General features: G+C 36.9%; 2 protein-coding genes, 1 long non-coding RNA gene and 1 pseudogene across 3 annotated transcripts; 1 reads left to right on the top strand and 3 right to left on the bottom strand.

The window, feature by feature from the left end:
* Positions 1–831: 831 nt before the first annotated feature.
* On the bottom strand, positions 832–2,418 carry LOC125608307. Its single transcript, XR_007339248.1, has 3 exons — positions 1,873–2,418; positions 1,715–1,790; positions 832–1,633 (listed from the first exon to the last, which is right to left on the bottom strand). It is a non-coding gene; the product is annotated as an uncharacterized LOC125608307 (long non-coding RNA).
* Positions 2,419–2,755: 337 nt separating this feature from the next.
* LOC111199003 lies at positions 2,756–5,067 on the bottom strand. The gene is made up of 10 exons (XM_048778222.1): positions 4,930–5,067; positions 4,583–4,847; positions 4,392–4,488; positions 4,184–4,302; positions 4,018–4,102; positions 3,791–3,920; positions 3,538–3,731; positions 3,317–3,440; positions 3,009–3,224; positions 2,756–2,905 (listed from the first exon to the last, which is right to left on the bottom strand). The coding sequence occupies exons 1-10, from the start codon at positions 5,065–5,067 to the stop codon at positions 2,756–2,758; spliced, it is 1,518 nt and encodes a 505-aa protein (XP_048634179.1).
* A 1,771-nt stretch (positions 5,068–6,838) lies between these two features.
* Positions 6,839–10,816, top strand: LOC106366966 (LRR receptor-like serine/threonine-protein kinase FEI 2). Its single transcript, XM_013806645.3, has 14 exons — positions 6,839–6,991; positions 7,436–7,653; positions 7,728–7,863; positions 7,937–8,008; positions 8,092–8,163; positions 8,375–8,446; positions 8,577–8,648; positions 8,740–8,811; positions 8,990–9,078; positions 9,197–9,349; positions 9,441–9,773; positions 9,845–10,090; positions 10,166–10,299; positions 10,386–10,816. The coding sequence occupies exons 2-14, from the start codon at positions 7,557–7,559 to the stop codon at positions 10,602–10,604; spliced, it is 1,767 nt and encodes a 588-aa protein (XP_013662099.2). The 5' UTR covers positions 6,839–6,991; positions 7,436–7,556; the 3' UTR covers positions 10,605–10,816.
* LOC106365448 lies at positions 10,563–12,579 on the bottom strand (annotated as a pseudogene).
* Between the last annotated feature and the right edge of the window lie 1,892 nt (positions 12,580–14,471).

Genomic DNA, 14,471 nt, shown 5'->3' with positions numbered 1-14,471 from the left:
TTACTCTTCCTGTAGTATCTTACGTAAATGGTTTCAAAAAACAACAAATTATGGCTTTAGGATTTTTCTAAAGCAATTAAGCAACAGTCAATTTTTTAAAGCCTAAAATTTGTAAAGCCACAGCAGTCACAGTTGCAAACAGTCGGACAAATCGTTTCACAAATGGTTTCACAGTCAATAACTGAATTTACTCTTCCTTTAGTATCTTACGTAAATGGTTTCAAAAAACAACAAATTATGGCTTTAGGATTTTTCTAAAGCAACAGTCAATTTTTTAATTCCTAAAATTTGTAAAGCAAATTTATTTGTAAAGCCACAGCAGTCAAATTTATATTTTTTCAAATGGCTAATTTAAAGACTAATATTTGCTAAATTACTAATTCTCTATAATCATGCCATATCACTTATGGGACAAATCGTTTCACAAATGCATTGTGTCATGTACATGTTGCTCTCAAATTTAGCTGGCGCAATATTTGTCATCGTCGCTTCTAGTTCCCTCCCCAATATTGATCACCAATACAAACATTTCTTGATTACAAAATTAAGGCAAAACATTTTTTCGATGCTCGCTCTTTTCCTTCTGAACAACAATTTCTTCAAGAAATTGTTTCTTTCTTGGAACCATCTCCATTTTCTCAGCTTTCCATTTGTACTTGCTCTGGACGATCAATGCATTATGTGATTTCTACTACCATCATGAGTAACTCTAGTATGATCATCCTTGGCTTTGTATGGTAAACTTTTTGTGAGTCTTCTATACTTCACTGGAGAGAGGTTTTTTTTGTGGAAATTTATTTGTGTTGGTTGTTTCAATTGTAGATAACACTCTTAGTTGCTTATTTAAGTTAGTAAGCATTTTCGACACTCTTGTTATAACTTCGCCGAAGCTATTACAATATACCATCACTACAGACAAAAACTCATAATCGAACACCCATGAACACCTTAGTGTGTATTCTGAATCTAACACCCATGAACAGCTTAGTGTGTATTCTGAATCTCTCTATTAACATTTTTAGACTTGCATTGGTTTAACCGTTTCAACAGTGCAAAAAAACTCATAAGAAATAGATGAAATTTATAGACCGAAAGGAAGTATCGTGGAGACCATAGATGTGATGATTAAGATTTTTGTTACCCTTGTGTATGTCGTTGAGCTTATCTCTTGTTATGGTCAGCATTGTTTCAAGATCTTCCTTCATTGATATATCCGTTTCCATGTCAGCCTTTACATTTCCTTCCTTTTTGTGGTGACTTGTAATTTCTTCAGGACTTGAGCTTTATTAAGGTGTTGTTGACTCCCACGATCTCCCAATTGATGTTTCCTGTGATATTCTTCAAAAAACACTTGGTGCTAGTGTAATAGAAATACGAAGAATGATACAAACCAAATAAAGACAAACGAAAGTTTCGAAGTGATGAACTCCTTACGCTTCACGAAACCACAATCTATTAATTTATTCAATACACTACCAATCTAGTAAACTGAATCATAGCATGAGGAGAACGTAACATGCAAGAGGCAGGACATGTCAACCACAAAGACTTAACATCATATGGTCTCTTAAATTCGGTGATATGAGAAATGTTTTACCTCTTTCTCGTGATCCTCAATGTGTCTGAACCCAATCTAAAATCGAAAAGAGAGTATATTAGTGCATATAAAAGAAAATAGGCGAAAGACTGGAACCGAAGGGTTGACGTGTAATACCTTAATCGCTTGTTCAATTGTTAACAGAACCAAGGCACTGGTTCGAAGACCTAACGAAGCTAACTTGGCACCAATGCTATTCCATGGCAAAATCTAGATTCAGAAGTGTGATGAATAACATAAATACATTTTTAAAACATCTTCCTCCAAATTCAAACCTTATGTCTCCAGATCTGAACCTTCTTCTTTCAGCTATGGTGCTTCTTCCTCTTTCTTTGATGGATCGTATGGTAACCCAAGCCAAGTCTCCCCATCACTCCGATCAGTGTTCTCCCCGAGAATTTGTGAAATTATTACTCTGATTTGATTCAGGCGTTCACAGCTTCGAGTAGATATCTAGCAACACTGCTTAGGAGGCTCAATCTAGACCCGGACTCTATTCTGCTTAGCACCGCATGTGAAAGAGGAAGACGACGGTCTTCTTGTTGGTCTTGCGGTCGCTGGAGATTGAAGCGTTTCCTTTGGGTTCCATCGGGATGATTGTTTGAGAGAAGCTTTTCAATTTTAATCGAGAGATAAGCTAAGAGAAGAGATTTATAAATAGACAAAGGGAGAGGAAGGTGAGAAGGATCCATTGAATGAGTTCAAGCAAAGTTTGATCAGAGCGGTGAAGGTATGCGATGAAACCGATTTGGAGAGAAGAGTAATGGAAAATGTGGAAGTCGAAAGGTAAAAGAAGAACGCGGAAAGAGAGAATGAGTTGCAAGGAAAAGAAGCACATAACAAAATAAGAAAATGTAAAAAAAGAAGCCCAAAACAAAACACGAAGCCCAAAGATGACATGGATGATTGCTGGAATATTAGTGGTTGATTTTCTGATCTGATGTGGCATAGGTAAGAAGGCTCCTTATTCTCCTTTTAATAGTGTTAGATCCACATAAAAACACAGCTTATTATTAATTATAGGAAATTCAAATAACACAAAAAACTAAAAAAAAAACACAAAGCCTCAATTCGAAAGTACGGAATAAATCAAAGCATAACAACTTGAAAATAGGGAAAGGAGTTCGATATCGGAAAGAAACTTCTCAGATCTTCAGTCTAATCATTCTTGTTCTTCTCTTGTTTGATGATCTTGATGCATTGTTTCTTAGAAGAAGATGTTAGGTCCTGTAGGTCGTAATTATCTTCCTTGCGCTTTGTTATAGGAGTTGGACACTCATCAGATGAAATTTGATCCAACATCATGGCCTAAATCCATTTAAAATTTTAGGTTTTGTTAGAAACTATGATAACACACACAATAATAAAAACATGTAAGGCAAACACTTAATAAATAAAAAAATATACTTACTGATCCAGATGACATGGTGGAAGAAGTAGTGACCATATCAGAATTAGATTGAGAGTCAGTCTCGATAGTAAGAACTTTATCTCCAGAACAAACCTCTAAAACAACAAAAGTGTCTGAACCATTTGTGACATTGTCTGAGGTTATGGAAATACCAAAACAGAAAGACTTTCCAACCAAACTAAGAATAGGTTCTGGTAGTATCTCTGGATCTTCAATCTGATAGAAAGAATAAATATAAGGAGTTAAATCTTAACTATTATCGTGGGAAAAAGTAACTGCATTGGTTCTACATTAATATAAAAATATACCTCCTCATAAGAGCCATCCCATAATTCTTCAGCATCCACTGCAACGATAGACTTTCCAACAGAGCCTAGCAACATCAAATTACATGTTGCAGAGTCATCTTTGACAACCAAATGTAGCTTGAATCTATTAAAAAAAAAAACTCAGGATATAGAAAGAATAATTGGATAAAATAACATATGTAAACTCAAAAGAATTAGTTTAAGTAAATATCACCACTTACTTGGGTCCAACCGTATTGATATTTGAACGACAATGTTCACAACGAAACAAAGGCTTATCTTTCTTTGTCATCCTTCCATAATCCACATTAGGAATCTTATTGACACGTTTTTGGTGTCGGTTACAACCAATGTAGAACCAAGACCAATCTGTATCTATTGCTTCAATAGTACATATGATTTTGCAAATCTCCACCTAAACATTTTATAAAATTAAAAACGATTTGTTTTACAATGCTCATAACCAAAATGTACCTGAGTGGACTCAGCTGCTTCTGAAATTGTTTTGATCTCAGCATCATTCCAGTTGTATAAATGCTTTTTTCCATCCTTCTTTCCAGATGGTTTTTGGACCAGAGCAACAGAGAGATCGTCATTTGATAGCCTTAAATGCATTAAGATCAGAAAAATTTAGACATTTTAAAAATTAGATATAAAAGATACGCATGTAATAATATATAAATCATAAGAAAAGAAAAAACCTTTCAGTTAATTGGGTAAGTTCAGGGATCATGGGATTCAGGAACAGACGTGAAGCATCAAAAGCATTAGTGATTTGCAGCTCTCCTATTAAACATTAAACATAAGCTTTGAATTCGAAAAAAAAACAAATTAATCAACCGAAATTATAAGAGTCAAAACAAATACCTCTAAATTCCTTGATTTTTGCAAACCTGATCAAACAAATAATTGTTTGATCTTTGCCAGCAAACGGTTCAAGTTGCTCGGCATATGTTCCCCAGAGACAGCATGCTAGATTGTTTCCTCTGACGAAATCAAAACATGTTCTTTAGTAAACGAAGCAAGCAAAATAAAGTGTATAAGCTAATGAAAACAAAGTGTTATGAAAACAAACTCTGCATCAAGTAAGCGAAACTGAACCCTCTTTCTGTCTTCGGCAGACACTTGAACAGTCTGGACATCACCAAGTTCATGAATTCTTCCTATAACATCTGTAAGAAAAAAAAATAAAAACATATGTAACGACTTTTATCAACTAACAGAAACGATTTTAAACAATATGAATATAACAGAAAGTGAGATTACCTATGAGGAAAGCTTGCTTTTTTGTTCCATTTTCAATTTCTTCATAATTAGCAAGAGATAGGAAATTTCTATCATCAGCTAAATCTGATCTTGACAGCACAGCGTCTTCTGCTATAACCATCTTGTATTTGTAGTTGGTAGTTCGATATTGACCACCAGCCGGAGTGACGGTAACGTGTTCAATAACCCCCCATGAATCAATAGGTAAGACACGTTGAATCCGTAGCATGAGAGATCGTTTGCTAGTAGCATGGATCTTGTTACCCTAAAAAAAACACATTCATATTAGATAGATTTTAGACATTAGTAATAAGGTGAAAAAAAGAAACGTGTATAACAAAACTTACCCATTGATCTGCTAACACCATCTCGAAAGTATCACCTGCAAAAGGTGTGTTTTGCTTCCATGAATGTAAACATTTTACTTGAATTCTCCAGTTATCTTTGAATGGCCTGAGTTTAGTGAGAGGAACAAATGTCGTCATTTTTGACATATCGAGGTTTTGTGTTTTCTTTGATATGATTTGGAGAATATATGATTAGATATATATAGTTGTGATAGCAAATGGGATCCTGTTAGGTTAATTCGTAATAATTATATGGTAAATCAAGGTAGTTATAATTTAAACGCAGAATCAATGGCAAAATCTTTGTAAAATTATTTAATGTACATTAATTATTTTTTATCTAATAGAGAAAAGAGAATATTAGATTTTTAAAGATATGCATTACTTGGTTGGCAAGTTGTTAGAAAGATAATTAATGTGATTGCGTTAGTTATTTGATCTCTTTTTAAATACTGACTAACGCTAAATTAGGAAACAAATATTCTTTGTTGATTTGTTTTTGAATAATCGTAAATTTAGGAGTCATTTTTGGAATATTTTGAAATATGGAAGGAAGGAAGTTCAATTAGCTACGATTTTCTATGTGTAAAATCTTAGCTAATACGACATTTAAGGAGCATCTTTTATATGTTCAATCGATTGGTTTGCTCATGGTGCGCAGATTTTTAAACATTGGGTTATTGATTTTTTATGTTCGGTTTGAAAACACTTACTTTAACATTGATTTGGGCCATATAAAATTTCTAAGCCCATAACTATAGAATTACCGTAAGGCAAAAACGTTTCATGAGTAAAAAAAAAAAGTCAAACGACAGAGTTTAAGTATAGTGGCATAGGGATGTAATTTTTGTGCAACTTTAAGGAGTAAGTATTATTTGTACTTCAGCCTTAATAGTTTAGATGTTTATAGTCTCAACTTTCAGATTATCACTCATGATGAGTACAAATAAGGCCGACCAGAACACCTTAATGCTGGAAAGGCAATGAAAGGTTACGTTACATCAAAATCTTCAACATTCTATGCACCCATCTCTAACAGAACTCCTTACTCAAAATGATGCAAATGAAACTCAAAAATAAAACAATGAAGCAGACAAAATAGTTCGTATACTAGGCTTACTTCCCACTTAATTTTCTCATCAAGCATACTCTTTTGAGCTTCTGTAAGCTTCCCAACATATAGCTAGATATCATCACCTCCAATACCAAGCAAAACCAGGAGAAAAGAGTGTAAAAACAATTCTCTTGGGGGACATGTAAAACCAAGAGCAACATTCTTTGCAGAATCATGATTCTCTTCCAGAGTTTATGGAAGTACGGGAATATTTAAAATTGTGCACTAATCACTGTAAGACATAGCATATTTTGAAAAGAATACACTAACTTTTCAAAAGCTCACCAAGAAATTTATAACCCGTAGCCATGGTGTTCAAAGCAGCTTTTCTGAGTTCACTATTTGTTTCTGCTGTCAAGCTTGCAATCATATTCAAGTATTTAAGTAGTCCACTTATCTGCTTACAGAGACAAATTAGGATTCAAACAGAAGAGAGATGTCAAATAGTTTGTCATTTAACAGGATTTGGTTTCACATAAGACAATTTTAAATATGCTTGGGAAGATTTTCAAATAAAATACAAAATGTGAGTTAAAACTTTTTTATTTGGTCATTTACAGGAAAACCAGTTCTAATTTTTCCCGGTTACTACTGTGAACCGGTTTTATAAGTATGGGCTTTTAGGCCCATATTGATACTTAACGGACCCCTCAACAAGGTCTAACCCCGTCAAGAATAACATTATTCGGTTTTGTTTTAGCGAAAGAAATCGTCGGTCGACACGTGCGAGAAGTCACGGCTCAGCACGTGTGAACTCCACTTCGCCACTCTCATTGGGTCGTACGTAACCAGCCGATTCCTTCTCTCACTCTCTCTCTTCACTCTCTCTCTCTCATTAAAATTAAATTAAAAAAAAAAGTCAGATTATTTTTTTGTGAAGTAGTAAAGTGTTTGCTTTACAGCTCAACTTCGTCTTCTTCCTCCTCCTCCTCGCGGATCCATTCTCAGGTTCGTGTTGATCTCCCAAAAGAGTGTGTGAATCGATCTCGATTTCGTTTTAAGATTGTTTCTACGGCTAGAGTTCTACTTTTGTGCTGTGACTGCGATGATAGTCAGATTTTAGCTTCTCGTTAGAGAGGGAGGGAGTTTATTAGGTTCATTTGATTAGAATTGCAATTTCGATTTCTAATTCTGGAAACTTGGGAGATGGATTTGATCCGATTTGGGAGTACCTGAGTGCTGTAGATGTAGATGAGACTTGAGAGAGCCATGCAATGATCTTTGAATTGATGTTGTGGGAAGCTTGATGTGTAATTGAGGATTCAGTAGTCTTGTTTTTGGCTGCATCTTGATTGATAATGGTCAATAGAAGAAGAATCTGGAATCTTGTTTTGATTGAGTCTTGTTACTGAAAGGTGTGGCTCTGCTTGTTATTGTTTCTTTTATCCTCAGGAGTCGAGTCTCTTTGTGTTTCTTCAAGAAAGAAAGAGCATCACTGAGTATATGATACGAGGGGAGGATTCTGAAGGTTGTTCTTTCAGATGATTGGCAATCACTATGCTTGAACGCTGCCATGGGCATCTGTGTGAGGAACCACTGCTGCTCAAGGCTTCTTTTCATCACTTTTCTTTCTGCACTCACGATTGTTAATGACGCGCTTAGTCCTGATGGTACATCCGATTTGTTTCTCTTCCGTAGTTTGTGTTTTGACAATAATTTATAATAAATCTTTTTCTTTTACTAGGTGAGGCGCTTGTGAGTTTTAGAAGTGGAGTTTCTAAATCTGATGGTGGCATCAATCAGTGGAGACCAGAGGATCCAGATCCCTGTAACTGGAAGGGAGTGACTTGTGATTCTAAAACAAAAAGAGTTGTAGCCTTGTAAGTTTTGAAACTACTTTTTCGTTAGTATATGCTGCATCTTTTGCTGATCCCTAATGTTTCTTGTGCGCAGGAATCTTGATCATCAGACGTTAAGGGGACCTTTACCTCCTGAGCTGGGACAGCTGGATCAGTTGAGGCTTTTGTATGTGCCAACCTTATTTAAATTTTATTTCTGATTAGAGTATCCCCCATGCATAACGTTTCTGTATTCCCTTGGTATCGCAGAATGCTTCATAACAACGCTTTATATGGCTCAATACCTGCAGCATTGGGAAATTGCACAGCATTGGAGGGAATGTAAATGCTTTCCCATAACAATATTTATGCTAGTTACACTTCATTTCTGAGATTTGTTTTTTTTGTTTTCTTAAATTAATAGAATTTTCGTGACAATTGACTTTATTGTGTGTATAAGATTGTTGTCTTGTGAGTGGTGATGAACCTATTTATTTTTCAGTTAAAAGTTTAGCTGGCTTACAGAAACCTGTTTGAAATTGTTTGCATGCAGATACTTGCAGAACAATTACTTGACTGGGACAATCCCAAGCGAAATGGGAAACTTGTCTGCGCTTAAAGATCTGTACGCAGTCTTTCTCCCTCTCCTTCTAGAATATAATGATGAGTGTTTATGCTAGGGCTTCACTCAGATCAAATGGGCATATGATTTGAATTTTTCTGAACTACTAAACTGATTTTTCTCTTTTTTAAAGGGACATCTCAAACAACAATCTCAATGGAGCTATCCCAGTTTCACTTGGGCAGTTGGAGAAGCTGACTACTTTGTGAGTGAGCTAGTCTTAACTTGCGTATTTGCAGCCATGTGTATATCTTTCTAGTGTCATTGTTGTTAACTAGTTGATTCTTCTTTTGAAGCAATGTCTCAAACAATTTTCTGGAGGGAAAAATACCTTCTGATAGCTTACTCGCCCGATTTTCAAAGGACTCGTAAGTATACTTCATCTTTACCTCTTTCTCCAACCAGAGTTTTGGTAATAAAGATGGAGAAATCTCTCTACTGTTGATCTGGCAAAACAGTTATATTTTCGTGACTGCACAACAGCACCACCATGTTGCTAGCTTTGAAAATAACGGAACCTTGAATTGAATGCATTACTCTCTGCAGCTTCATTGGAAATCTTAATTTATGTGGAAAACAAATTGATGTGGTGTGCCTAGATGACAGGGGAAACTCTTCTACTGGGTCTACGGCAGGTAAATCAGCTGTGTTTTAATCAATTTGCTTGTCAGGGTATATGAACTATAGCTTAGATTTTACTAATCTATAGAAATCGTTGTGACATGAATTCGCTTTTTGGTCTCTCATACATAGGCCAAGGAGGTAAAACCGTTAAGCTGCTTATAAGTGCATCAGCTACTGTTGGTGGGTTGCTCCTAGTGGCGCTCATGGGTTTCTGGGGGTGCTTTCTTTATAAAAAGCTTGGAATAGTTGAGAGTAAAAGCCTTGCCATAGATGTCAGTGGAGGTGAGCCATGCAGCCTCAAAAAATTTGGAACTCGGTTATATATATTACTCTCAAAATGTGACACCATGAGAAACGGTTTTACTTTATCCAGGTGCGTCTATAGTGATGTTCCATGGAGATCTGCCATATGCTTCTAAAGACATTATCAAGAAACTGGAAGCTCTTAACGAAGAGCATATAATAGGCTGTGGAGGTTTCGGAACGGTTTACAAACTCGACATGGAGGATGGCAATGTTTTTGCGCTGAAGAAAATAGTAAAGTTAAACGAAGGGTTTGATAGGTTTTTCGAAAGGGAGCTTGAGATTCTTGGAAGCATCAAACATCGTTACCTCGTGAATCTACGTGGATACTGCAATTCACCCACATCAAAACTTCTCCTCTATGATTACCTTCCTGGTGGTAGCCTTGATGAAGCTCTTCATGGTAAAATCCTCAACCTTCATCTTCACCCAAGAAGTATGATTCTATTGAGTGAAAATCTTTTAAATGTGCAGAGAGAGGCGAGCAGCTGGATTGGGATTCACGAGTAAATATAATAATAGGAGCAGCGAAAGGGTTAGCATACTTGCATCATGATTGTTCTCCTAGGATCATCCACCGTGATATAAAGTCGAGCAACATTTTACTCGATGGGAATCTTGAGGCTCGAGTATCAGACTTCGGACTTGCCAAGCTGTTAGAGGATGAAGAATCTCATATCACAACCATTGTTGCAGGCACATTCGGTTACTTGGCTCCAGGTACTTAACTGCACTAGTAATAACAATAATGATTTCAACTCTGTCATATGACCTAAACATGAGTGGTGGTTGCAGAGTATATGCAAAGTGGTAGAGCGACAGAGAAAACAGATGTATACAGTTTCGGAGTTTTGGTTCTGGAAGTCTTGAGCGGTAAACTCCCCACGGATACCTCCTTCATCGAGAAAGGCTATAACGTTGTTGGTTGGGTAAGCATAACGAGGTCCAGCTTTGGTACTAAACGATATTTTGACTGAGTGAAAGATTTTAATTTGTTTTTCATATAATCTTGCAGCTAAACTTCTTAATCAGCGAGAACCGTGCACGGGAGATTGTTGATAGAAGCTGTCAAGGAGTAGAGACAGAGAGTCTTGATGCTCTTCTATCCATAGCAACAAAGTGTGTGTCTTCAAGTCCAGACGAGCGTCCCACAATGCATAGAGTCGTCCAGTTACTTGAGTCCGAAGTTATGACTCCTTGCCCTAGTGAGTTCTACGATTCCAGCTCCGATTGATAACATTCATAAGTCTCTTCTTCTTCTCAATTCGATTTCCTGTTTCACATCAAAAGGTTCGGGCAATTCATCTTTTTGTATTTTTTGGTACGTTTTCTGGAATTGGTTAAACTCTTTCATTTGATCTGAATATGAAACTAAAATGTATATGTCCATTGTAGAAACACTTATGTTTTCTTAAGAAGAATCTGAATAATAATTTCAATTATATTCTCCATGTTTGTACTTTTGAGCTATTTCAAGTCCCAGTATAGAAAATAGTGTCACATTTATTTAAAAACTTAGATTATGATTTTATAATCTCTATAACATTGGTCTCATATGGTATTTGTACAATCCATGCGCTGAAACGAGACCGTTCTGGTCTCCAAGTCATACCCAACAAGAAAATCCATCTGAGCAAAGTTCCCGTAGATAGCAACTTCCGTGGTCGGAATCATACTCATGCAGACCATGTCTTCACTCACCTTCACAAACGCATTGAGAGGACTCAGCCTCACGTCAGCTCCGGTGAAATGCATGGTTATCTCCGGCAAACCGATCTCTGCACTCCCCGACTTGAAACAATGCGACAAAAGCCCCTGTGGATCACTCACACGCTTAGCTCCAGTCACGGCCTCTTCCACCGCCGCGCCAAACCCGTCGTAAAAACCTGACTCGAGTAGCGTCAGCGTCGTTCCAGAGTCTATTATGATGTTTCCCTTCATCGAAACGTCGTCGTTGTTAGGGTAATACGAGCTTGATCCGGTGTACGGAATCTTTGTTTTGCCAACGGAGATAGCTTCCAACGTCAAGTAATAGTAAGTCTTCGGCTCTTTTTCGACCAAAGGAGTTGATATCACGTGGGAAGCGTCGTTAAGACCGGAAGGTATCGAGTTGGTTCCTAGGTTTATCACGCTTGTGCCGTTTACGGTAGATGACTTGTGCGACAAGCAATAAGAGAATTTATTAGAAATCGACGAACCGAGCTGGGAGATTAGTGATAACTGACCGCCACCGAGACCGATGATACCAGAACCAGTCTCGTCGAAGGTACCGCCGTTGTCGTAGCCGCAACCGAACACAGTTCCGGGGAAAGAGACAGGAGAGCCTGAAGCAGAGTTAATAGATATAGTTTCTGTCGCAACGTCTCCTTTAGTGAAGGACTGGTCTCCGTACGAGTAACGGTACTTACATACGTTTTTAGACTCGTCGCATCCACGTTCGTTGGTAGATAAAGCGTTACAGTTACGTGACTCGCAAGGAACGCTCTTGTAAGTAGAGGATCGAGTTTTGTCGAAGAGTGGACCGTTCTCTTTGTAACACTGTTGACACGGCTTGCACTGGACCCACGTTAAGTCACTTCCCGTGTCGGCTATCGCGAGGACGTTCATTGGTTGAGTGCCGATGGTGATGCTCATGAAGAACTCGCCTCCTGCTCCTTTAGACCGGACTGGAGATCGGTTTGGGAGTGGTGGCTGAAGCGGCGGGAACGAGAGATGGAGCGGAGGAAAGCTGCGTTGAGGCGGTCGGTGGGGGTGGTTTGTGGATTGTAGAGTGGGGAATGGGGAGAGTCACGGTGAATTAGCTCGACGGTGAAGTTTCTTGGGTTTGTTGATGAAGAGAGAGTCATCAAGAAGAAGATGAAAGTGATGAGGAGAGTTAGGGTTGTCATTTTTTGAGTTTGGAGAGATTGTGATGGATAGAGTGAGGTGGAGAAGGAGTATATATATACAAAGAGATTGAGAAAGCGAAGAGATGGAAACGGTCTAATGAGTTAATAGCTACGTGAGAAGGAGGTGAAAGTCTGAAAGGCGATGTGATTAGCTTTTAATTTTTTTTCATAATTAAGGTTGATAATTTAAGGTGAGATTAGTGGGGGTGTGGAGGAATTAATATCTTGATTTTATGAAAACGTCTTTAAACTGGGACTTGGGAGATTTAGATATTTATCATCTTTGAGTATGTTTGTGTGATTATATGTTATGCATTACCTTATAGCACAAGCTATAATCATTTAGTTATTTACTTAAATAAATACTAATATAGTTTTGAGGTCAAAGACTTGGTCACAGTTTAAAGATTTTTAGTTTAATATTTTTTTTCGGTACACTTTATTTATAGGTTAATCATTTGGTGTTGGAGACATGTAACACAAAGGAAATATTGTTAATGAAAAATCTCATATATATTATGTAATCATGATGACAAGATTAAACTATGAATTGGATGATTACACTTTGAACAATATTGCATGCTTCAAAATTATACATGATTCCAAAATGGTGTTTATGTTAATACATGAACAAAATAGAAGGATCGAGAACTTTAGGAGATGGAAGTCATATATCATCTTTTGCTCTCCCTTTGCAATCTTGTTCTTTCCCTCTGCCCTACGACCTACTTCTGACTACAAGACTCTTTATTTACCATAGAGTCCAGTGTTTCTTGTGCATTCATCAGATTAGGAGAAAGAACAAAGAAGTTAAACACTTGATCAAAGAGAAGGATAACATTCAATAGTCATAGTCATGGAGTCCAGTTTCCTGTGAGCTGGGAGATTCATATAAATGTCTGCACAAGCTTTCAGAGTCAATATCTGATCAAACAAGAAATCCAGTTCAGGTTCTTTTATTGAAATTAATGTGGAGTGTATATGTTTTTCAAAACAACTTAGCTTATGTACCTCAAGTGACCTCCCATTTTTGCCATCTAGCTTAGATGATCATGCAATTAGTTGGAGAAAGTAACCAATCCATTTCTCTTCTCCATGACTCCATCTCTGCTTGTTGTCTTCAAACAAAGGTTCCAGCTTGTAGAGCTCGCCGAATATTGAGGCTGCAAATCCAAGTAATTCAGTAGTTAACAAAGAAGTAGTGATACCATATTTCATCAAATATCCACTTTTACAAACATTTTAACATACTGGCAAGATGTGTTATAGCGTTTGATATAGCCAAAGCGGTTTGCACACCCTTGCATTCTCCCGTCACATTTTCACCGAGTTATATAGCTTTGAAAACTTCTCCTTCATGGCTTCAACGTCAGAATAGCAGGTTGCAAGACCAGGGGATATTTTGTTGTTAAAACTGAAAATAATACCGTTTTAGCTTTTTTAAAGTAACATAGTAAAATACTTTAGTAAATCAAATTAAATGTATAAAATAATAGACCTCTAATAGTATATTTTGGTAACGAAATATAGCGTTTAAGCGAACAGAAATCATCTTTTAAAATTTAGGAGAATTACTTATAGTAACATGTGTATTTAAATTTAAATAAATATCGTCACGTCTTTGTATAGTCTAGTTTCAGAGTGTGAAATTTACCTTAATTCTAGGGCTCATCGGCCAATTTTAGAAATGTTTGGCATGTTCCTACAAAGGATATCGTGATGGGTTTACCCATCTTCCATTTGCACCCTTGACACTATATGTAGTATAGTCACGCTACTTGGTTCAAGCCTCAATAGTGGTTAAAAATTCGAGAACATGATGTTTCGTCTACTTAGCTGCCCGGTCCCTGGTCAGGATTCATGCTAAGTAACATAGTCTTTCTTATTGCCTTTATGAGTTCTTGGGTACTCCTAAAAGAGCAGAACTCTCTCGCTTTATATACAACAAACGCTTTTATCTTGTCATTTTATGGAAACATCTTTGGATCTCTCACTTTTACCAAATAACAGCTCATAAATACTAGGGAACGCCGTGAATCTTTGCTCTTCAAACCAGTCGTAGCTTCATCCTATTTTTTTTCTTCTATTACTATTTGAAAAAAAAATAACAATTTCACGATCGAGAACGCTGATGTAAACGTTGGAAAGTTTCTGGAGAATGTCACACTGATGTTCCAAAAATACACCATGTTTTCTTTTTATTAATTTGCAAG

Source organism: Brassica napus, chromosome A4, assembly GCF_020379485.1.
Source record: "Brassica napus cultivar Da-Ae chromosome A4, Da-Ae, whole genome shotgun sequence".
Taxonomy (NCBI): Eukaryota; Viridiplantae; Streptophyta; class Magnoliopsida; order Brassicales; family Brassicaceae; genus Brassica; species Brassica napus.
This window is presented reverse-complemented; position numbering and strand designations above follow the sequence as displayed.

Excerpts from the sequence above, each read along its gene's own strand:
- LOC111199003 (XM_048778222.1), bottom strand. The coding sequence starts at position 5,067 with ATGACGACATTTGTTCCTCTCACTAAACTCAGGCCATTCAAAGATAAC. Across the intron at positions 4,303-4,391 it reads TTTCGCTTACTTGATGCAGA|AGGAAACAATCTAGCATGCT; the intron begins GTTTGTTTTCAT and ends TGATTTCGTCAG. Across the intron at positions 3,225-3,316 it reads GGGATGGCTCTTATGAGGAG|ATTGAAGATCCAGAGATACT; the intron begins GTATATTTTTAT and ends TCTTTCTATCAG.
- LOC106366966 (XM_013806645.3), top strand. The coding sequence starts at position 7,557 with ATGGGCATCTGTGTGAGGAACCACTGCTGCTCAAGGCTTCTTTTCATC. Across the intron at positions 8,164-8,374 it reads TGCACAGCATTGGAGGGAAT|ATACTTGCAGAACAATTACT; the intron begins GTAAATGCTTTC and ends GTTTGCATGCAG. Across the intron at positions 9,350-9,440 it reads TGCCATAGATGTCAGTGGAG|GTGCGTCTATAGTGATGTTC; the intron begins GTGAGCCATGCA and ends TACTTTATCCAG.